General features: G+C 43.9%; 1 protein-coding gene across 1 annotated transcript in view; it reads right to left on the reverse strand.

Annotated features, from left to right (window-relative positions):
- Positions 1–1,246: 1,246 nt before the first annotated feature.
- Positions 1,247–25,834, reverse strand: part of LOC139376998 (calcineurin subunit B type 1-like) — a 60,748-nt gene continuing 36,160 nt past the window's right edge. Inside the window, exons 3-6 of the mRNA XM_071120048.1 lie at positions 20,339–20,515; positions 9,940–9,999; positions 9,397–9,581; positions 1,247–5,520 (exon numbers count right to left, since the gene is read on the reverse strand). Coding sequence (XP_070976149.1) covers positions 5,473–5,520; positions 9,397–9,581; positions 9,940–9,999; positions 20,339–20,515 — 470 coding nt within the window. The 3' untranslated portion in view covers positions 1,247–5,472. The remainder of the gene's footprint in view (positions 5,521–9,396; positions 9,582–9,939; positions 10,000–20,338; positions 20,516–25,834) is intronic.

Here is a 25,834-nt window from a genome sequence, read left to right on the forward strand (position 1 = left end):
GAGGAGACCACTAGTTCAGAGCTATCTGGAGGATAGCAGGGAAAGGAGGAGACCACTAGTTCAGAGCTATCTGGAGGATAGCAGGGAAAGGAGGAGACCACTAGTTCAGAGCTATCTGGAGGATAGCAGGGAAAGGAGGAGACCACTAGTTCAGAGCTATCTGGAGGATAGCAGGGAAAGGAGGAGACCACTAGTTCAGAGCTATCTGGAGGATAGCAGGGAAAGGAGGAGACCACTAGTTCAGAGCTATCTGGAGGATAGCAGGGAAAGGAGGAGACCACTAGTTCAGAGCTATCGGGAGGATAGCAGGGAAAGGAGGAGACCACTAGTTCAGAGCTATCTGGAGGATAGCAGGGAAAGGAGGCAGAACAACAGTTTTCCGCTGTGCTGTAAGGGGTTTTTTCCCTTGAAGGAGAGGAGGACCAAAATGCGGCGTGGTAAGTGTCCATGGTTGTTTATTAAACACATAAACTGAACACTCATACAAAACAATAAAATTAACGTGAATGACGAAAACCGAAAACAGTACCGTGTGGTGTAAAACACAGACACGGAAACAATCACCCACAAAACAACAGTGAAACCCAGGCTACCTAAGTATGATTCTCAATCAGAAACAACTAACGACACCTGCCTCTGATTGAGAACTATACTAGGCCGAACACAGAAAACCAACCTAGAAACACAAAACATAGAATGCCCACCCAACTCACGTCCTGACCCATTCAAACAAACAAATAACACAAATACTGGGGTCAGAACATGACATGTGATAACATAATTGCAAAAGGGTTTTCTAATGATCCATTAGCCTTTTAAAATTATAAACTTGGATTAGCTAACACAACGTGCCATTGGAACACAGGAGTGATGGTTGCTGATAATGGGCCTCTCTACGCCTACGTAGAAATTCCATTGAAAATAATCTGCCGTTTCCAGTTACAACAGTCATTTACAACATTAACAATGTCTACACTGTATCTCTAATCAATTTTAAGTTATTTTAATGGACAAAAAATGTGCTTTAAAAAAAAAACAAGTACATTTTTGAACGGCAGTGTAAGTCAACGTGCAAATATGAGTTCATGTTAATAAATATGTGAAAACTGTAATGTGAAACTGTTACTTTTTTGTGAGACTAGCGTCTGCCATCTTGGCCCATTAACCATCACACCAGGGAAACAGAACCCCCCCCCCCCCCCTACACACCAGGGAAACAAAGTGATCACACAAAGCCAATACTTACAATGTTTCAAAGTGTATTTATTTGTTATTGTCATTCAGTATCACGTTTCCAACAGTCTCACAGCATCAGATGCAGAATGCAGAGAAAAGGGGAAAAAGAAATCTCAAACTTAAACCATTTTCATTTTCCACATACTAAAAAAACCCACAAATAAAACAGACTCCTTCAAAGAAAATAGAAAAAGTAGCAAAACTAAGGAGCAGTCTGGAACTATAAGGACAACAGAACAGAAAGATGGATCTGCATAAATACATATATACAAAAACCAACAGCATCATATCTCCCCGTGAAAGCAGAGTGCAGTGTGTAGCAGTTGACGCAGGAAACAGACCTTTTACTGGGGAAAAAAAAAGAAGAATAATCTCGTTGATCCGGGAGGAAAATACTAAACACCTAAATAGTTCAGTTTGTTTGGATTACTGCTCATAATGCGAACATATCCATATTGTAGCCACCAGTAGATGATTAAATATCACAATTACTAACATCACCATTCATGTGTTAATTAACAAGAGGATTATTTAAATGGATCATCTACATGCGCAACCAAAATCCTGCAAGCAAATGGGAGGCGTTTTGACCAGAGTCCTATGAGGCCTGGTCAAAAGTAGTGCACTACATAGGGAATAGGGTGCCAACCCTGGTCAAAAGTAGTGCACTACATAGGGAATAGGGTGCCGTTTGATACACATCCGATGACTCTCCAACTCAATGTTTCTCACTAAAATCACTGGTGTCCGAACCAGGAAATGAGGTCACTTAAAGCCAGCCCGACACCAAATCACTGGTGTCCAAACCCACCTATCAGGTCACTCAAAGCCAACCCGACACCAAATCACTGGTGTCCAAACCCACCTATCAGGTCATTCAAAGCCAACCCGACAACAAATCACTGGTGTCCAAACCCAGCTATCAGGTCACTCAAAGCCAACCCGACAACAAATCACTGGTGTCCAAACCCAGCTATCAGGTCACTCAAAGCCAACCCGACAACAAATCACTGGTGTCCAAACCCAGCTATCAGGTCACTCAAAGCCAACCCGACAACAAATCACTGGTGTCCAAACCCACCTATCAGGTCACTCAAAGCCAACCCGACAACAAATCACTGGTGTCCAAACCAACCTATCAGGTCACTCAAAGCCAACCCGACAACAAATCACTGGTGTCCAAACCAACCTATCAGGTCACTCAAAGCCAACCCGACACACCATTTTGTTATTACATTTTGCCAGGGATGCCCACCTCCCCTTTAAATACGGTAGTTTGGTAAATGCTTGTGTTAATCTCCCTGCTTTTAATACCGCAGAGGGAGAGGAACGATGAGGCATTCGTGATAGGAAAGCAAGTGGTGAAAGAAGAAACATTAAAATATACACCATCCCATTTGCACATTGATAACATTTACCTAATCTAGTATACAGTGTATACACTGAGTGGACAAAACATTAGGAACACCTACTTACTCTATCCGTTGACGTAGGCTGACCAGGTGAATCCAGGTGAAGGGTATGAAGTCGATTATTAAATCTACTTCCGAGTGGCGCAGCGGTCTAATGCACTGCATCTCAGTGCTAGAGGCATCATTACAGACCCGGGTTCGATCTCGGGCTGTATCATAACCGCCCGTGATCGGGAGGCCCATAGGGCGGCGCACAATTGGCACAGCGTCGTCCGGGTTAGGGGAGGGTTTGTCCCGGCGTAGGCCGTCATTGTAAAATAAGAATTTGTTCTTAACTGACTTGCCTAGTTAAATAAAAATCAGTATAGATGAAGGGCAGGTTAAAGAATGATTTTTAAGCCCTGATACAATTTATACAGATTGTGTGTGTGTGCAGATTCAGACAGATGGTGAATGGGCAAGACAACAGAGTTAAGTGCCTTTGAACAGGGTATGTTAGTATGTGCCAGGCACACTGGTTTGTACCAAGAACTGCAATGCTGCTGGGTTTTTCCATGCTCGACAGTTTCCCGTGTGTATCAAGAATGCTCCACCAGCCAAAGAACATCCAGCCAACTTGATACAACTGTGGGAAGCAATGGAGTCAACATGGACCAGCCTCCCTGTGGAACACTTTCAACACCTTGTAGAGTCCATACCCCGATGAATTGTGGCTGTTTTGAGGGCAAAGGGTTGGGGGTGGGTGCAACTCAATATTAGGATGGTGTTCTTAATGTTTTGTACACTCAGTGTCTATTGGTTACAAAACTAACAATGCGGCCTACAGTTGAGTCTCAATATGATGCCTTAACATTATTTATACCATGGCATTGTTGGATACTCGTTTCTGATTGGCTTGAAGGGCATTCCAGAGCGTGCATTATTTCCCTATAACACACAGTATTTCAGCACGGTAGAATTCAATGGCTATAGTTCATTCTTACATGTTATATGTTTAAGCTGCTTTTAAAAACAAAAGTATATTTGAAAAACTGCATTTTTGAATTAGATTTTCATTATAGCAAGCTTGGACCGATGGTTTGCTTAATAACTAAACTAGCAAGTCTGTTTGTTTGGTTCCCGTGGCAACTTTCTAGCTACTTTGCAAATTAACACATTTCTAGCGGCAAACGTGTTTAATTTATAGCTGTGGTATAAAAGGAATAATCAACTCAGGCTCTCTGGGAAATAGTGCAATTCAGTGGAAGGTTAGTTTCGCTCCGCTAGCGCGTCGTGGAACACACCTTCCACGTCGTGCATTATCTTCAACGTCGTGCATTATTGTCCATAGAACGTATCTTGTTGATTATCCCTTACATGTTGTCTCAAAAACACACTGACATTTACAATCTATGTCGAGAATTTTTTTCAATCTCGATGTCATTAGGCTCAGGATATTCCTCCAAACTTCAGTTCAAAATGTAATACAATAGATTTTCATAGATGCGCTCCATGACTTGAAGAGAGATTCTTCAACTTGAGTGATGCGCTCTAGGCCACTTTATTCAAGGTGCAACTGAAACGTGACTATTCCAAAACCCTCCGAAAGACACACACACAGGTTGGAGCAGCCTTACCACCGAGCCCGTGGAACAGTTGCTGTACGGGGTTAAGTGCCTTGCTCAAGATCACCTAGGATTTGATACCAACAACCATCTCGTTGCCTGTTCACTTCCCAAACGATTTTTCCCATCCGACCTCGGGTTTCAAACTGGCAACCCTCTGGATGCTGGCTAACCTCTAACTGCCAGGCTACCTGTTACTTTGGATTGGGTGACTGTTATGTAGACCGATACAGACTGTTCAACGTAAAAACATGTCATCAAAGTCAATAAATGACAAAAACACTTTCTTGGCGTGTATCTCTACTTGACATTTCGTTTTTTTCTTCTTCCAGAAAGTCTGACAAGAAACAGAATAACAATTTCCGACAATATAAGTAAATATAAATAAAACACTCATGTTACAATAACATTATATTGTATGTTTCATGTGATTGGAAGTTTAACTGATCTAACCACAACTTGCTCAAGAGGATGGAAATGGAACAAAATAAATGGCTGTTTATTTGTGAAAATAAAACGTGCATCTAGCCATCATGTGACGATGTAGGAACGCTTGACGTATCACACACTAGTCATCATGTGATGACGTAGGGAACGCTTGACGTATCACACACTAGTCATCATGTGACGACGTAGGGAACGCTTGACGTATCACACACTAGTCATCCGTCACTGACAGCGATGTGGATAGTTCATAGTGATAACAATATCAGCTGGTTTCTGGGTATGTCCTGGTTGGCACCGCACACCCTACTTTTTTCAATTGTAACTGAAATCAAGTATTTTTTGTATTTAATGTAACACCTCAGATAACGTCACATTTAACCACGAGAGAGCCATTATAGATATTACATGAGTATTTGTGTATTTAAAAAAAAAAAGACACCAGAACGAAAATAAATATTTAAAAAAAAAATAACAAAGAAAAAAATGAACTAAATATAAACAAGCAAACATTTCTCCCCCTCCCTCCTCCATTGAACTGGGATGTTCTTTACAAACAAGAATATCTGTCTTTCTTCGGGTTATTGAGAGGATCGGAGTTCAATAACACAGTTGGCTTCACGAGGCTCGTGGTTTCTTGAGAAAAAAAGTGGCTTCAAGGAGAGAGAGAATACTTCCATTGAAATACACAGAGAGCGTTTGTCAGATGTCTTGAGCAGATCTTCAGAGACAGACGGAGAAGAAAGCGAGGGGGGGAGAGGAGCGGAGGGATGGGCTCACACGTCCACCACCATCTTTTTGTGTATGTCAAGGCCACCCACCACCTAGGAGAAGAGAGGAGGAACACAAGTATTGAGTTAGAATTGTTATTCTAGTTCTAATTCCAATTCTAGTTCGAATTCTAATTCCAATTCTAGTTTGAATTCTAGTTCAAATTCTAGTTTCAATTCTAATTCCAATTCTAGTTCCAATTCTAGTTCCAATTCTAATTCCAATTCAGATTCCAATTCTAGTTACAATTCTAATTCCAATTCTAGTTGAAATTATAGTTCCAATTCCAATTCTAATTCCAAAAGCAGATTGGAACAGATTGATTCTTAACGCTATTGGCAACATGGTTCTACCTAAGAGAGACAACTCACTACTAGAATAACTACTGTATGCTGTTAACCCCTTAACACTAGTATAACTACTGTATGCTGTTAACCCCTTAATACTAGTATCACTACTGTATGCTGTTAACTCCTTAATACTAGTATAACTACTGTATGCTGTTAACTCCTTAATACTAGTATAACTACTGTATGCTGTTAACTACCTTAATACTAGTATAACTACTGTATGCTGTTAACCCCTTGTATGTTCTTTAATACTGTCCTGCACTCTCAGCTATTTTTATGAATGAGTCTCTTCAAATGAAGTCACACAATCCCTCCACAACAACCTGCTCCAGCTCAAACCAATTATAACCATGGTCCAATCAGCTCAAACCAATTATAACCATGGTCCAATCAGCTCAAACCAATTATAACCATGGTCCAATCAGCTCAAACCAATTATAACCATGGTCCAATCTGCTCAAACCAATTATAACCATGATCCAACCAGCTCAAAACAATTATAACCATGGTCCAATCAGCTCAAACCAATTATAACCATGGTCCAATCAGCTCAAACCAATTATAACCATGGTCCAATCAGCTCAAACCAATTATAACCATGGTCCAATCAGCTCAAACCAATTATAACCATGGTCCAATCAGCTCAAACCAATTATAACCATGGTCCAATCAGCTCAAACCAATCATAACCATGGTCCAATCAGCTCAAACCAATTATAACCATGGTCCAATCAGCTCAAACCAATCATAACCATGGTCCAATCAGCTCAAACCAACCAGCTCAAACCAAAAATAATACTCACACATGGACAGAGCATTTTAGTTGAAGGCTTTAGAGAAACGTGCCAAATATGGCTCATTCAGGAGAGTGAAACAGAATATAGACCTTTCACTGGGCCTCCCGGGTGGCGCAGTGGTCTATGGCTGTGCCACCAGAGACTTTCGGTTCGCGCCCAGGCTCTGTCGCAGCCGGCCGCGACTGGGAGGTCCATGGGGCAACGCACAATTGGCCTAGCTTCGTCCGGGTTAGGCCGGTAGGGATATCCTTATCTCGCACTAGCGACTCCTGTGGCGGGCCAGGCGCAGTGCACGCTAACCAGGTCGCCAGGTGCACAGTGTTTCCTCCGACACGTTAGTGCGGCTGGCTTCCGGGTTGGATGCGCGCTGTGTTAAGAAGCAGTGAGGCTTTGTTGGGTTGTGTATCGGAGGACGCATGGCTCTCGACCTTTGTCTCTCCCGAGCCCGTACGGGTTGTAACGATGAGACAAGATCGTAACTACTAACAATTGGATACCACGAAATTGGGGAGAAAAAGGGGTAAAATTTAACAAAAAAAAGAAAAAAGAATGCAGACCTTTCAGATAGAAACTGGCTCGAGTCATGTCATCTACACATAGCACTTCTAATGTTACACTAAATAAGTTTTTCCCCCTCGTCAATCTACACACAATACCCCATAATGACAAAGCAAAAACAGGCTTTTACAAATTTTTGCTCATTTTGAAAAAATATCACATTTACATAAGTATTCAGACCCGTTACTCAGTACTTTGTTGAAGCACCTTTGGCAGTGATTACAGCCTTGAGTCTTCTTGGGTAGGACGCTACAAGCTTGCCACACCTGTAATTTGGGGAGTTTCTCCCATTCTTCTCTGCAGAAGCTGCACAGCCATTTTCAGGTCTCTCCAAAGATGTTCGATTGGTTTTCAAGTCTGGGCTCTGGCTGGGCCACTTAAGAACATTCAGAGACTTGTCCCTGAAGACTTGTCCTGTTGGAAGGTGAACCTTCGCCCCCAGTCTGAGCTTCTGAGCGCTCTGGAGCAGGTTTTCATCAAGGATCTCTCTGTACTTTTCCCTGTTCATCTTTGCCTTGCTCCTGACTAGTCTCCCAGACCCTGAGCTGAAAAACATCCCCACAGCATGATGCTGCCACCACCTTGCTTCACCGTAGGGATGGTGCCAGGTTTCCTCCAGATGTGACGCTTGGCATTCAAGCCAGAGAGTTCAATCTTGGTTACATCAGACAAGATCATCTTGTTTCTCATGGTCTGAGAGTCTTTAGATGCCTTTTGGCAAACTCCAAGAGGGCTGTCATGTGCCTTTTCCTGAGGAGTGGCTTCATTCTTTCTGGTCACTCCACCAATGGTGGAGTTCTGCAGAGACGATTGTCCTTCTGGAAGGTTCTCCCATCTCCACAGAACTCTGTCAGAGTGACCATCGGGTTCCTGGTCACCTCCCTGACCAATGCCCTTCTCCCACGATTGCTCAGTTTGGCCGGGTGGCCAGCTCTAGGAAGAGTCTTGGTGGTTCCAAACTTCTTCCATTTAAGAAAAATGGAGTCCACTGTGTTCTTGAGGACCTTCAATGCTGATGTGCCTCGACACAATCCTGTCTAGTAGCTTTACGGACCATTTCTTCGACCTCACGGCTTGGTTTTTGCTCTGACATGCACTGTCAACTGTGGGACCTTATATAGACAGGTGTGTGCCTTTCCAAATCATGTCCAATCAATTGAATTTACCACAGGTGGACTCCGATCAAGTTGTAGAAACATCTCAAGGATGATCAATGGAAACCTGAGCTCAATTTCGAGTCTCATAGTCCCATCAATTTTGCCATTATGGGGTATTGTGTGTAGATTGGTGAGGATTTTTATTTATTTAATCAATTTTAGAATAAGGCTGTAACGTTACAAAAATGTGGAAAAAATTAAGGGATCGGGAAATACTGTAAAAAAAGAATGATCCCACGACTAGAATACAGTATTTACATATGAAGTGGACAACAGGATGAACCATGACTAGAATACAGTATATACATATGAAGTGGACAACAGGATGAACCATGACTAGAATACAGTATATACATATGAAGTGGACAACAGTAGTTATATAGGATGAACCATGACTAGAATACAGTATATACATATGAAGTGGACAGCAGGATGAACCATGACTAGAATACAGTATTTACATATGAAGTGGACAGCAGGATGAACCATGACTAGAATACAGTATTTACATATGAAGTGGACAACAGGATGAACCATGACTAGAATACAGTATTTACATATGAAGTGGACAGCAGGATGAACCATGACTAGTGACCAGTGTCCAATATCTCTATATACGTTGGGGCAGCAATCTCTAAGGTGTAACCATAGCACCCCCCCCCCCCCCCCCCCACGAATAGGGTTGCAAAGTTCTGGAACATGCTCTATCCCTGCTTGTTCCTTCCAGATAACAGGAATCCTCCAATCAGAACTTTGGAAAAAAGAGATTTACTTTAACCACCCCAACACAGTTGCCCCCGGACAACACAGTTGCCCCCGGACAACACAGTTCCCCCCGGACGACACAGTTCCCCCCGGACGACACAGTTCCCCCCGGACGACACAGTTCCCCCCGGACGACACAGTTCCCCCCGGACGACACAGTTCCCCCCGGACAACACAGTTCCCCCGGACAACACAGTTCCCCCCGGACAACACAGTTCCCCCGGACAACACAGTTCCCCCTGGACATCACAGTTCCCCCCGGACAACACAGTTCCCCCCGGACAGTAAGACCTTAGACTTACTAAGCAGAACTCTTCGAAGGATATCCTGCCGTCTCCGTCCTTGTCTGCGTTGATGATGGTCTTGTCCACGATCTGCTGCAGCTGGGTGTCCTTCAGGTTGTTTCCTACCATCATCTTCAGCACCTGGAAGAGCTCTCCGTTGGAGATGTAGCCATCCTTGTCCATGTCGTAGATCCGGAAGGCAACTAGAGAGGGGAGGAGAGGGGGGAGGTAGAGGGAGGGGTGGAGAGGATGGGAAAAAGAGGTGTAGGAGGGAGTGTGCAGGAATGCGCGTGTAAATAGACAACAGTGGTTTGAACACAGAGCTTTGTTTTGGTGTTTCGGAGAACGCCTCATCATTAACCTTCAGGCATTCTGTTTCTACTGTGGCGACTGGAGGAGGGGAAGGAAGCAGGAACGTGTGTAAATACAGAATAAACAACCACATGGCGCTTTTGGTTTTGTCTTTGTAGTACACATTGTTGTAACTTTGTATATGGTGAAACGGTGTGTAGATGGAGAGGAAGTAGCGGAGATGGATTTGCAGTAGATTTGTCTACTTACACCGAAGCTTTGACTCCTTGTCCCCCTTGACACTGAACTGTGAGACTCCCTCGATGAATTCTGATGGGGGGGGGGGGGGGGGGAGAGAGAGATGGTTTAGAGTTAGTTAGACTTCATATGACTGCTTGTATGCAGCCTATGCTAGACTTTTTAAATGCACTACGGGAGTGATCACATGCAAATGCAGTACTTTATGCACTCATAAGTCTCTTCGTAAACACAACAGCAGACTACTACTTGGGGCTAAATTCAATCCAATCCCATCGCTCCGTTTCGGGCTTTGCATCTTTTAGAACGCAATTCACAGTAAACCCGGCATATGTTGGATCAATCGCGAATGACCTTTAAACATCAATCACGCTATAACGTGGATCTTCAGCTGTCCGGATTGAATCTGGGCCTAAAGTAATAATAGTTGTGACTGTCCTGTGTTCATGTGATCTAGTTGTGGCTATCCTGTGTTCAGGTGATCTTGTTGTGACTGTCCTGTGTTCAGGTGATCTAGTTGTGACTGTCCTGTGTTCAGGTGATCTAGTTGTGACTGTCCTGTGTTCAGGTGATCTTGTTGTGACTGTCCTGTGTTCAGATGATCTTGTTGTGACTGTCCTGTGTTCAGGTGATCTTGTTGTGACTGTCCTGTGTTCAGATGATCTTGTTGTGACTGTCCTGTGTTCAGGTGATCTAGTTGTGACTGTCCTGTGTTCAGGTGATCTTGTTGTGACTGTCCTGTGTTCAGGTGATCTAGTTGTGACTGTCCTGTGTTCAGGTGATCTAGTTGTGACTGTCCTGTGTTCAGGTGATCTTGTTGTGACTGTCCTGTGTTCAGATGATCTTGTTGTGATTGTCCTGTGTTCAGGTGATCTAGTTGTGACTGTCCTGTGTTCAGGTGATCTAGTTGCGACTGTCTTGTGTTCAAGTGATCTTGTTGCGACTGGCCTGTGTTCAGGTGATCTTGTTGCGACTGTCTTGTTTTGTGGTTAGAGAAGGTAGTGATTAGAGAAGGTAACCTAGTGGTTAGAGCAGGTAGCCAGCCTAGTGGTTAGAGAAGGTAACCTAGTGGTTAGAGCAGATAGCCTAGTGGTTAGAGACAGGTAGCCTGGTGGTTAGAGACAGGTAGCCTGGTGGTTAGAGACAGGTAGCCTGGTGGTTAGAGACAGGTAGCCTGGTGGTTAGAGACAGGTAGCCTAGTGGTTAGAGACAGGTAGCCTAGTGGTTAGAGACAGGTAGCCTAGTGGTTAGAGCAGGTAGCCTAGTGGTTAGAGACAGGTAGCCTAGTGGTTAGAGCAGGTAGCCTAGTGGTTAGAGACAGGTAGCCTAGTGGTTAGAGACAGGTAGCCTAGTGTAGCCTAGTGGTTAGAGACAGGTAGCCTAGTGGTTAGAGACAGGTAGCCTAGTGGTTAGAGGCAGGTAGCCTAGTGGTTAGAGCAGGTAGCCAAGTGGTTAGAGACAGGTAGCCTAGTGGTTAGAGCTGTTGGGCTAGTAACCGAAAGGTTGCAAGGTTGAATCCCTGAGCTGACAAGGTAAAAATCTGTCGTTCTGAACAAGGCAGTTAACCCACTGTTCCTAGACCAGTTAACCCACTGTTCCTAGACCAGTTAACCCACTGTTCCTAGGCCAGTTAACCCACTGTTCCTAGACCAGTTAACCCACTGTTCCTAGACCAGTTAACCCACTGTTCCTAGACCAGTTAACCCACTGTTCCTAGGCCAGTTAACCCACTGTTCCTAGACCAGTTAACCCACTGTTCCTAGACCAGTTAACCCACTGTTCCTAGGCCAGTTAACCCACTGTTCCTAGGCCAGTTAACCCACTGTTCCTAGACCAGTTAACCCACTGTTCCTAGACCAGTTAACCCACTGTTCCTAGACCAGTTAACCCACTGTTCCTAGGCCAGTTAACCCACTGTTCCTAGACCAGTTAACCCACTGTTCCTAGACCAGTTAACCCACTGTTCCTAGACCAGTTAACCCACTGTTCCTAGACCAGTTAACCCACTGTTCCTAGACCAGTTAACCCACTGTTCCTAGACCAGTTAACCCACTGTTCCTAGACCAGTTAACCCACTGTTCCTAGGCCAGTTAACCCACTGTTCCTAGACCAGTTAACCCACTGTTCCTAGACCAGTTAACCCACTGTTCCTAGACCAGTTAACCCACTGTTCCTAGACCAGTTAACCCACTGTTCCTAGACCAGTTAACCCACTGTTCCTAGACCAGTTAACCCACTGTTCCTAGGCCAGGTAACCCACTGTTCCTAGACCAGTTAACCCACTGTTCCTAGACCAGTTAACCCACTGTTCCTAGACCAGTTAACCCACTGTTCCTAGACCAGTTAACCCACTGTTCCTAGACCAGTTAACCCACTGTTCCTAGACCAGTTAACCCACTGTTCCTAAACCAGTTAACCCACTGTTCCTAGACCAGTTAACCCACTGTTCCTAGACCAGTTAACCCACTGTTCCTAGACCAGTTAACCCACTGTTCCTAGACCAGTTAACCCACTGTTCCTAGACCAGTTAACCCACTGTTAAATAAAAGAAAAACAGGGACATTTCTAAGTGACCCCAAACTTTTAAACGGTATATGTATGTCTTTCAGAGGGGTTGGGATAAAGCAGAAGTCAACGTTTAGTTTTTTATTTTTATTTTATTTTACCTTTATTTAACCAGGTAGGCAAGTTGAGAACAAGTTCTCATTTACAACTGCGACCTGGCCAAGATAAAGCAAAGCAGTTTGACAGATACAACGACACAGAGTTACACATGGAGTAAAACAAACATACAGTCAATAATACAGTATAAACAAGTCTATATACGATGTGAGCAAATGAGGTGAGAAGGGAGGTAAAGGCAAAAAAGGCCATGGTGGCAAGGTAAATACAATATAGCAAGTAAAACACTGGAATGGTAGTTTTGCAATGGAAGAATGTGCAAAGTAGAAATAAAAATAATGGGGTGCAAAGGAGCAAAATAAATAAATAAATTAAATACAGTAGGGAAAGAGGTAGTTGTTTGGGCTAAATTATAGGTGGGCTATGTACAGGTGCAGTAATCTGTGAGCTGCTCTGACAGCTGGTGTTTAAAGTTGGTGAGGGAGATAAGTGTTTCCAGTTTCAGAGATTTTTGTAGTTCGTTCCAGTCATTGGCAGCAGAGAACTGGAAGGAGAGGCGTCCAAAGAAAGAATTGGTTTTGGGGGTGACTAGAGAGATATACCTGCTGGAGCGTGTGCTACAGGTGGGAGATGCTATGGTGACCAGCAAGCTGAGATAAGGGGGGACTTTACCTAGCAGGGTCTTGTAGATGACATGGAGCCAGTGGGTTTGGCGACGAGTATGAAGCGAGGGCCAGCCAACGAGAGCGTACAGGTCGCAATGGTGGGTAGTATATGGGGCTTTGGTGACAAAACGGATTGCACTGTGATAGACTGCATCCAATTTGTTGAGTAGGGTATTGGAGGCTATTTTGTAAATGACATCGCCAAAGTCGAGGATTGGTAGGATGGTCAGTTTTACAAGGGTATGTTTGGCAGCATGAGTGAAGGATGCTTTGTTGCGAAATAGGAAGCCAATTCTAGATTTAACTTTGGATTGGAGATGTTTGATATGGGTCTGGAAGGAGAGTTTACAGTCTAACCAGACACCTAAGTATTTGTAGTTGTCCACGTATTCTAAGTCAGAGCCGTCCAGAGTAGTGATGTTGGACAGGCGGGTAGGTGCAGGTAGCGATCGGTTGAAGAGCATGCATTTAGTTTTACTTGTATTTAAGAGCAATTGGAGGCCACGGAAGGAGAGTTGTATGGCATTGAAGCTTGCCTGGAGGGTTGTTAACACAGTGTCCAAAGAAGGGCCGGAAGTATACAGAATGGTGTCGTCTGCGTAGAGGTGGATCAGAGACTCACCAGCAGCAAGAGCGACCTCATTGATGTATACAGAGAAGAGAGTCGGTCCAAGAATTGAACCCTGTGGCACCCCCATAGAGACTGCCAGAGGTCCGGACAACAGACCCTCCGATTTGACACACTGAACTCTATCAGAGAAGTAGTTGGTGAACCAGGCGAGGCAATCATTTGAGAAACCAAGGCTGTTGAGTCTGCCGATGAGGATGTGGTGATTGACAGAGTCGAAAGCCTTGGCCAGATCAATGAATACGGCTGCACAGTAATGTTTCTTATCGATGGCGGTTAAGATATCGTTTAGGACCTTGAGCGTGGCTGAGGTGCACCCATGACCAGCTCTGAAACCAGATTGCATTGCAGAGAAGGTATGGTGAGATTTGAAATGGTCGGTAATCTGTTTGTTGACTTGGCTTTCGAAGACCTTAGAAAGGCATGGTAGGATAGATATAGGTCTGTAGCAGTTTGGGTCAAGAGTGTCCCCCCCTTTGAAGAGGGGGATGACCACAGCTGCTTTCCAATCTTTGGGAATCTCAGACGACACGAAAGAGAGGTTGAACAGGCTAGTAATAGGGGTGGCAACAATTTCGGCAGATAATTTTAGAAAGAAAGGGTCCAGATTGTCTAGCCCGGCTGATTTGTAGGGGTCCAGATTTTGCAGCTCTTTCAGAACATCAGCTGAATGGATTTGGGAGAAGGAGAAATGGGGAAGGCTTGGGCGAGTTGCTGTTGGGGGTGCAGTGCTGTTGACAGGGGTAGGAGTAGCCAGGTGGAAAGCATGGCCAGCAGTAGAAAAATGCTTATTGAAATTTTCAATTATGGTGGATTTATCAGTGGTGACAGTGTTTCCTATCTTCAGTGCAGTGGGCAGCTGGGAGGAGGTGTTCTTATTCTCCATGGACTTTACAGTGTCCCAGAACTTTTTTGAGTTAGTGTTGCAAGAAGCAAAATTTCTGCTTGAAAAAGCTAGCCTTGGCTTTTCTAACTGCCTGTGTATAATGGTTTCTAGCTTCCCTGAACAGCTGCATATCACGGGGGCTGTTCGATGCTAATGCAGAACGCCATAGGATGTTTTTGTGTTGGTTAAGGGCAGTCAGGTCTGGGGAGAACCAATGGCTATATCTGTTCCTGGTTCTAAATTTCTTGAATGGGGCATGTTTATTTAAGATGGTTAGGAAGGCATTTAAAAAAAATATCCAGGCATCCTCTACTGACGGGATGAGGTCAATATCCTTCCAGGATACCCCGGCCAGGTCGATTAGAAAGGCCTGCTCGCTGAAGTGTTTCAGGGAGCGTTTTACAGTGATGAGAGGAGGTCGTTTGACCGCTGACCCATTACGGATGCAGGCAATGAGGCAGTGATCGCTGAGATCTTGGTTGAAGACAGCAGAGGTGTATTTAGAGGGGAAGTTGGTTAGGATGATATCTATGAGGGTGCCCGTGTTTAAGGCTTTGGGGAGGTACCTGGTAGGTTCATTGATAATTTGTGTGAGATTGAGGGCATCAAGTTTAGATTGTAGGATGGCTGGGGTGTTAAGCATGTTCCAGTTTAGGTCGCCTAGCAGCACGAGCTCTGAAGATAGATGGGGGGCAATCAGTTCACATATGGTGTCCAGAGCACAGCTGGGGGCAGAGGGTGGTCTATAGCAGGCGGCAACGGTGAGAGACTTGTTTTTAGAGAGGTGGATTTTTAAAAGTAGAAGTTCAAATTGTTTGGGTACAGACCTGGATAGTAGGACAGAACTCTGCAGGCTATTTTTGCAGTAGATTGCAACACCGCCCCCTTTGGCAGTTCTATCTTGTCTGAAAATATTGTAGTTTGGAATTAAAATGTCTGAATTTTTGGTGGTCTTCCTAAGCCAGGATTCAGACACAGCTAGAACATCCGGGTTGGCAGAGTGTGCTAAAGCAGTGAATAGAACAAACTTAGGGAGGAGGCTTCTAATGTTAACATGCATGAAACCAAGGCTATTACGGTTACAGAAGTCGTCAAAAGAGAGCGCCTGGGGAATAGGAGTGGAGCTAGGCACTGCAGGGCCTGGATTCACCTCTACATCGCCAGAGGAACATAGGAGGAGTAGAATAAGGGTGCGGCTAAAAGCAATAAGAATTGGTCGTCTAGAACGTCTGGAACAGAGAGTAAAAGGAGGTTTCTGGGGGCGATAAAATAGCATCAAGGTATAATGTACAGACAAAGGTAAGGTAGGATGTGACTACAGTGGAGGTAAACCTAGGTATTGAGTGATGAAGAGAGAGATATTGTCTCTAGAAACATCATTGAAACCAGGAGATGTCATTGCATGTGTGGGTGGTGGAACTAATAGGTTGGATAAGGTATAGTGAGCAGGACTAGAGGCTCTACAGTGAAATAAGCCAATAAACACTAACCAGAACAGCAATGGACAAGACATATTGACATTAAGGAGAGGCATGCTTTGTCGAGTGATCAAAAGGGTCCAGTGAGTGGAGAGGTTGGTTGAGGGTCACGGCGATTTAGACAGCTAGCCAGGCCATCGGTAGCAAGCTAGCATAGGATGGAGGTCTGTTGTTAGCCACCTCTTGCGTTCGGTCAGTAGATTAGTGGGTTTCCGTGTGGTAGAGGGGATTAATCCAAATCACACAACAACAACAAAAATAAGAACAATAGTTGATGATTAACGTGATCTTAATTATTACATTAAAGAATAAGGGATCAATCATGCTCATGACAAGTCTCACAATACATTGGAATGATGGCATCATAATGCATTAAACCTGTAGGCTTTAATTTAAATGAATCGTTCTATATATGATTCATTTATCTTCATGTCTCTCTTTTTTAAAATTATTTCTCCTTTATTTAACCAGGTAGGCCAGTTGAGAACACCTTTATTTAACCAGGTAGACTAGTTGAGAACACCTTTATTTAACCAGGTTGGCCAGTTGAGAACAAGTTCTCATTTACAACTGCGACCTGGCCAAGATAAAGCAAAGCAGTTCGACACAAACAACAGAGTTACACATGGAGTAAACAAACGTACAGTCAATGACACAATAGAAAGATCTGTATACAGTGTGTGCAAATGAAGTAAGGAGGTAAGGCAATAAATAGGCCATAGTAGTGAAGTAATTACAATATAGCACATTTACACTGGAGTGATATTTGTGCAGATGAGGATGTACAAGTAGAGATACTGGTGAGCAACAGAGCAGAAAAACCAAAACACATATGGGGATGAGGTAGGTAGCTGGTTGGATGGGCTATTTACAGATGGGCTGTGTACAGCTGCAGCGATCGGTAAGCTGCTCTGACAGCTGACCGTTCAAGTTAGTGAGGGAGATATAAGTCTCCTTCAGTGATTTTTACAATTTGTTCCTGTCACTGGAAGGAAAGACGGCCAAATGAGGTGATGACCAGTGAAATATACCTGCTGGAGCGCGTGCTACGGGTGGGTGTTGCTATGGTGACCAGTGAGCTGAGATTAGGCGGAGCTTTACCTAGCAAAGACTTATAGATGACCTGGAGCCAGTGGGTTTGGCGACGAATATGTAGCGAGGACCAGCCAACGAGAGCATACAGGTCGCAGTGGTGGGTAGTATATGGGGCATTGGTGACAAAACGGATGGCACTGTGATTGGATGCATCCAATTTGCTGAGTAGAGTGTTGGAGGCTATTTTGTAAATGACATCACCAAAGTCCAGGATCGGCAGGATAGTCAGTTTTACGAGGGTATGTTTGGCGGCATGAGTGAAGGAGGCTTTGTTTGCGAAATAGGAAGCCGATTCTAGATTTTACTTTGGATTGGAAATGCTTAATGTGAGTCTGGAAGGAGAGTTTACAGTCTAACCAGACACCTAGGTATTTATAGTTGTCGACATATTCTAAGTCGGAATCTTCCAGAGTAGTAATGCTAGTCGGGCGGGCGGGTGCGGGCAGCGATCGGATGAAGAGCATGCATTTAGTTTTACTAGCATTTAAGAGCAATGGGCAGTTGGAGGCCATGGAAGTAGTGGTGTATGGCGTTGAAGCTCGTTTGGAGGTTTGTTAACACAAAGAAGGGCCAGATGTATACAGAATGGTGTCGTCTGCATAGAGGTGGCGCTAACTGGCCTTTAGACTACTTGAGTATCTGGAGCATCAGCATTTGTGGGTTCGATTACAAGCACAAAATGGCCAGAAACAAAGAACTTTCTTCTGGAACTTGTCAGTCTATTCTTGTTCTGAGAAATGAAGGCTATTCCATGCGAGAAATTGCCAAGAAACTGAAGATCTCATACAACGCTGTGTACTACTTCCTTCACAGAACAGAGAAAACTGGCTCTAACCAGAATAGAAAGAGGAGTGGGAGGCCCCGGTGCAGAACTGAGCAAGAGGACAAGTACATTAGAGTGTCTAGTTTGAGAAACAGACGCCTCACAAGTCCTCAACTGGCAGCTTCATTAAATAATACCCGCAAAACACCAGTCTCAACGTCACAGTGAATGCTGACCTTCTAGGCGGAGATGCTGGCCTTCTAGGCATAGTTGCAAAGAAATAGCCATGTCTCAGACTGGCCAATAAAAAGAAAAGATTAAGATGGACAAATAAACACAGACACTGGACAGAGAAAGATTGGAAAAAAGTGTTATGGACAGACAAATCTTGTGGTGTTCGGATCACAAAGAAGAACACTCGTGAGACGCAGAAAAAATGAAAAGATGCTGGAAGAGTGTTTGACGCCATCTGTCAAGCATGGTGGAGGCAATGTGATGGTCTGGGGGTGATGGTCTGGGGGTGCTTACGTGGGGGTTAAGTGGGAGATTTGTACAGGGTAAAAGGGATCTTGAAGAAGGAAGGCTATGACTCCATTTTGCAACGCCATGCCATACCCTGTGGGCTTAATTGGAGCTAATTTCCTCCTACAACAGGACAATGACCAAAAGCACAGCTCCAAACTATGCAATAACTATTTAGGGAAGAATTAGTCAGCTGGTATTCTGTCTATAATGGAGTGGCCAGCATCATGCTGTGGGGACGTTTTTCAGAGGCAGGGACTGGGAGACTAGTCAGGATCGAGGGAAAGATGAATGGAGCAAAGTACAGAGAGATCCTTGATGAAAACCTGCTCCAGAGCGCTCAGGACTTGAACCCGATCAAACATCTTTGGAGAGACCTGAAAATAGCTGTGCAGCGACGCTCCCCATCCAACCTGACAGAGCTTGAGAGGATCTGCAGAGAAGAATGGGAGAAACTCCCCAAATACAGGTGTGCCAAGCTTGTAGCGTCATACCCAAGAAGACTCACAGCTGTAATCGCTGTCAAAGGCGCTTCAACAAAGTACTGAGTAAAGGGTCTGAATACTTATGTAAATGGGATATTTCAACAACAAAAAAACAACGTATTTTTGCTTTGTCATTATGGGGTATTGTGATGTCATTATGGGGTATTGTGATGTCATTATGGGGGTATTGTGATGTCATTATGGGGTATTGTGTGTAGATTGATGAGGGGGAAAAAAAACAATTTAATACATTTTAGAATAAGGCTGTAGCGTAACAAAATGTGGAAATGCACTGTATATACACAGGTTAGAGAGGTTGGAGCAGGGGACTGCCACACTGGGCGCCGTGGAGCAGTTGTTGTGGGTGGTTAAGTGCCTTGCTCAAGGGCACAACGTCAGGCAATGACATCTACGATTTGATACCAGCAACTCTACAGTTTACATTCTCATTTCCCTCCAGATTTTCCCCGTTAGACCCAGGATTCGAATTCGCAACCTTCCAGTTACTAGCTCACGTCTCAAACCAGCCTATTATATATATATATAGGGTGGCAGGGTAGCCTAGTGGTTAGAGCGTTGGACTAGTAACCAGAAGGTTGCAAGTTCAAATCCCCCGAGCTGACAAGGTACAAATCTGTCATTCTGCCCCTGAACAGGCAGTTAACCCACTGAAAATAAGAATTTGTTCTTAATTAACTGACTTGCCTGGTTAAATGACGGTTTTTTATTAATATATAATAATATTCAGCAATTTTTGCATTTAAATTGTAGAGTACTCTGTCTCTAGCCTTGGTGCGTGCCAGTCTGTTCCATATGGAATAGTCTTGCATAATGGAGTAGGAAAAAGAACAAACAGATCTGGGACCAGGCTATAGAAGGAGACAACAGATCTGGGACCAGGCTATAGAAGGAGACAACAGATCTGGGACCAGGCTATAGAAGGAGACAACAGATCTGGGACCAGGCTATAGAAGGAGACAACAGATCTGGGACCAGTCTATAGAAGGAGACAACAGATCTGGGACCAGGCTATAGAAGGAGACAACAGATCTGGGACCAGTCTATAGAAGGAGACAACAGATCTGGGACCAGGCTATAGAAGGAGACAACAGATCTGGGACCAGGCTATAGAAGGAGACAACAGATCTGGGACCAGTCTATAGAAGGAGACAACAGATCTGGGACCAGGCTAATTGAGGAGACAACAGATCTGGGACCAGGCTATAGAAGGAGACAACAGATCTGGGACCAGTCTACTCTGGCTTACCCTTGAAGTCCACCTCTCCGTTTCCATCGGTGTCGAAGATGTCGATGACCCTCTGGACCAGCGGGTTCTGCTGGAGTTCAGGCAGGGACATGAACTCCTCCACGCTAAGGGATCCAGAGTTATCTAGGTCCAGTTTCTTAAACCTCTTTCCCAGACGCTTAATCTCATCAGCATCGACTGGAGGAGAGAGAGAGAGAGAGAGAGAGAGAGAGAGAGAGAGAGAGAGAGGGAGAGAGAGAGAGAGAGAGAGAGAGAGAGGAGAAATAAGAGAAGGAGACAGGAGAAAAGAGAGAAGAAGAAGAAGACAGGAGAAAAGAGAGAAGGAGAAGGAGAGAGGAGAAAAGAGAGAGGGAGAAACCAGGCAGTTAAACATACAGTACACATTGGGAGCAGAGAGGCTCCATTACAGTGAGGTCATTTAACTGGAGGACCCTCTTATCCAGAGGGACTTACACTTACAACCAAGGTAGGCAAGAGCAAGACAACCACATATCTCAGTAAAAGGTAGACCTGATACAACAACATACCTGATACATCAACAGGCCTGATACAACAACATACCTAATACATCAACAGACCTGATACATCAACAGACCTGATACATCAACAGGCCTGATACATCAACAGAACTGATACATCAACAGGCCTGATACAACAACATACCTAATACATCAACAGACCTGATACATCAACAGAACTGATACATCAACAGGCCTGATACAACAACATACCTAATACATCAACAGACCTGATACATCAACAGGCCTGATACAACAACATACCTAATACATCAACAGACCTGATACATCAACAGACCTGATACATCAACAGGCCTGATACAACAACATATCTAATACATCAACAGACCTGATACATCAACAGGCCTGATACAACAACAGGCCTGATACAACAACAGACCTGATACATCAACAGACCTCATACAACAACAGACCCTGATACAACAGACCTGATACAACAACAGACCCTGATACAACAACAGACCTCATACAACAACAGACCTCATACAACAACAGACCTGATACAGACCTGATACATCAACAGACCTGATACACCAACAGACCTGATACAGACCTGATATACCAACATACCTGATACACCAACAGACATGATACAACAACAGACCCTGATACAACAGATCTGATACAACAACATACCTGATACAACAACATACCACCCGATGTCACAGGAAGGCCATAAAGATCATCAAGGACAACAACCACCCGAGCCACTGCCTGTTCACCCCGCTATCATCCAGAAGGCGAGGTCAGTACAGGTGCATCAAAGCTGGGACCGAGAGACTGAAAAACAGCTTCTATCTCAAGGCCATCAGACTGTTAAACAGCCACCACTAACATTGAGTGTCTGCTGCCAACACACTGACTCAACTCCAGCCACTTTAATAATGGGAATTGATGGGAAATGATGTAAATATATCACTAGCCACTTTAAACAATGCTACCTTATATAATGTTTACATACCCTACATCATTCATCTCATATGTATACGTATATACTGTACTCTATATCATCGACTGTATCCTTATGTAATACATGTATCACTAGCCACTTTAACTATGCCACTTTGTTTACATACTCATCTCATATGTATATACTGTACTCAATACCATCTACTGTATCTTGCCTATGCCGCTCTGTACCATCACTCATTCATACAGTGCCTTGCGAAAGTATTCGGCCCCCTTGAACTTTGCGACCTTTTGCCACATTTCAGGCTTCAAACATAAAGATATAAAACTGTATTTTTTTGTGAAGAATCAACAACAAGTGGGACACAATCATGAAGTGGAACGACATTTATTGGATATTTCAAACTTTTTTAACAAATCAAAAACTGAAAAATTGGGCGTGCAAAATTATTCAGCCCCCTTAAGTTAATACTTTGTAGCGCCACCTTTTGCTGCGATTACAGCTGTAAGTCGCTTGGGGTATGTCTCTATCAGTTTTGCACATCGAGAGACTGACATTTTTTCCCATTCCTCCTTGCAAAACAGCTCGAGCTCAGTGAGGTTGGATGGAGAGCATTTGTGAACAGCAGTTTTCAGTTCTTTCCACAGATTCTCGATTGGATTCAGGTCTGGACTTTGACTTGGCCATTCTAACACCTGGATATGTTTATTTTTGAACCATTCCATTGTAGATTTTGCTTTATGTTTTGGATCATTGTCTTGTTGGAAGACAAATCTCCGTCCCAGTCTCAGGTCTTTTGCAGACTCCATCAGGTTTTCTTCCAGAATGGTCCTGTATTTGGCTCCATCCATCTTCCCATCAATTTTAACCATCTTCCCTGTCCGTGCTGAAGAAAAGCAGGCCCAAACCATGATGCTGCCACCACCATGTTTGACAGTGGGGATGGTGTGTTGCTTTTACGCCAAACATAACGTTTTGCATTGTTGCCAAAAAGTTCAATTTTGGTTTCATCTGACCAGAGCACCTTCTTCCACATGTTTGGTGTGTCTCCCAGGTGGCTTGTGGCAAACTTTAAACAACACTTTTTATGGATATCTTTAAGAAATGGCTTTCTTCTTGCCACTCTTCCATAAAGGTCAGATTTGTGCAATATACGACTGATTGTTGTCCTATGGACAGAGTCTCCCACCTCAGCTGTAGATCTCTGCAGTTCATCCAGAGTGATCATGGGCCTCTTGGCTGCATCTCTGATCAGTCTTCTCCTTGTATGAGCTGAAAGTTTAGAGGGACGGCCAGGTCTTGGTAGATTTGCAGTGGTCTGATACTCCTTCCATTTCAATATTATCGCTTGCACAGTGCTCATTGGGATGTTTAAAGCTTGGGAAATCTTTTTGTATCCAAATCCGGCTTTAACCTTCTTCACAACAGTATCTCGGACCTGCCTGGTGTGTTCCTTGTTCTTCATGATGCTCTCTGCGCTTTTAACGGACCTCTGAGACTATCACAGTGCAGGTGCATTTATACGGAGACTTGATTACACACAGGTGGATTGTATTTATCATCATTAGTCATTTAGGTCAACATTGGATCATTCAGAGATCCTCACTGAACTTCTGGAGAGAGTTTGCTGCACTGAAAGTAAAGGGGCTGAATAATTTTGCACGCCCAATTTTTCAGTTTTTGATTTGTTAAAAAAGTTTGAAATATACAATAAATGTCGTTCCACTTCATGATTGTGTCCCACTTGTTGTTGATTCTTCACAAAAAAATACAGTTTTATATCTTTATGTTTGAAGCCTGAAATGTGGCAAAAGGTCGCAAAGTTCAAGGGGGCCGAATACTTTCGCAAGGCACTGTATATCTTTATGTACATATTCTTTATCCCCTTACACTTGTGTCTATAAGGTAGTAGTTTTGGAATTGTTAGCTAGATTACTTGTTGATTATTACTGCATTGTCGGAACTAGAAGCACAAGCATTTCGCTACGCTCGCATTAACATCTGCTAACCATGTGTATGTGACAAATAAAATTTGATTTGATTTGATTTGATACCTGATACACCAACATACCTGATACAACAACAGACCTCATACAGACCTGATACAACAACAGACCTCATACAGACCTGATACAACAACAGACCTCATACAGACCTGATACAACAACAGACCTGATACACCAACATACCCGATACAGACCTGATACAACAACAGACCTGATACACCAACAGACCCGATACAGACCTGATACAACAACAGACCTGATACACCAACATACCCGATACATACCTGATACAACAACAGACCTGATACACCAACAGACCCGATACAGACCTGATACAACAACAGACCTGAAACACCAACAGACCCGATACAGACCTGATACAACAACAGACCTGATACAACAACAGACCTCATACAGACCTGATACACCAACAGACCGGATACAACAACAGACCTGATACAACAACAGACCTGATACAACAACAGACCTCATACAGCCCTGAGACAACAACAGACCTGATACAACAACAGACCGGATACAACAACAGACCTGATACAACAACAGACCTGATACACCAACAGACCTCATACAGCCCTGAGACAACAACAGACCTGATACAACAACAGACCGGATACAACAACAGACCTGATACAACAACAGACCTGATACAACAACAGACCTGATACAACAACAGACCTCATACAGACCTGAGACAACAACAGACCGGATACAACAACAGACCTGATACAACAACAGACCTGATACAACAACAGACCTGATACAACAACAGACCTCATACAGACCTGAGACAACAACACACCGGATACAACCACAGACCTGATACAACAACAGACCTGATACAACAACAGACCTGATACACCAACAGACCCTGATACACCAACAGACCTGATACACCAACATACCCGATACAGACCTGATACAACAACAGACCTGATACACCAACAGACCCGATACAGACCTGATACAACAACAGACCTGATACACCAACATACCCGATACAGACCTGATACAACAACAGACCTGATACAACAACAGACCTCATACAGACCTGATACACCAACAGACCGGATACAACAACAGACCTGATACAACAACAGACCTGATACAACAACAGACCTGATACAACAACAGACCTCATACAGACCTGAGACAACAACAGACCGGATACAACAACAGACCTGATACAACAACAGACCTGATACACCAACAGACCTCATACAGCCCTGAGACAACAACAGACCTGATACAACAACAGACCGGATACAACAACAGACCTGATACAACAACAGATCTGATACAACAACAGACCTGATACAACAACAGACCTCATACAGACCTGAGACAATAACAGACCTGATACAACAACAGACCTGATACACCAACAGACCTGATACACCAACAGACCTCATACAGCCCTGAGACAACAACAGACCTGATACAACAACAGACCGGATACAACAACAGACCTGATACAACAACAGACCTGATACACCAACAGACCTGATACAGACCTGAGACAACAACAGACCTCATACAGACCTGAGACAATAACAGACCTGATACAACAACAGACCTGATACAACAACAGACCTGATACAACAACAGACCTCATACAGACCTGAGACAACAACAGACCGGATACAACAACAGACCTGATACAACAACAGACCTGATACACCAACAGACCTCATACAGCCCTGAGACAACAACAGACCTGATACAACAACAGACCGGATACAACAACAGACCTGATACAACAACAGATCTGATACAACAACAGACCTGATACAACAACAGACCTCATACAGACCTGAGACAATAACAGACCTGATACAACAACAGACCTGATACACCAACAGACCTGATACACCAACAGACCTCATACAGCCCTGAGACAACAACAGACCTGATACAACAACAGACCGGATACAACAACAGACCTGATACAACAACAGACCTGATACACCAACAGACCTGATACAGACCTGAGACAACAACAGACCTCATACAGACCTGAGAC

This window comes from Oncorhynchus clarkii, chromosome 20 (genome assembly GCF_045791955.1).
Source record: "Oncorhynchus clarkii lewisi isolate Uvic-CL-2024 chromosome 20, UVic_Ocla_1.0, whole genome shotgun sequence".
Classification (NCBI taxonomy): Eukaryota; Metazoa; Chordata; class Actinopteri; order Salmoniformes; family Salmonidae; genus Oncorhynchus; species Oncorhynchus clarkii.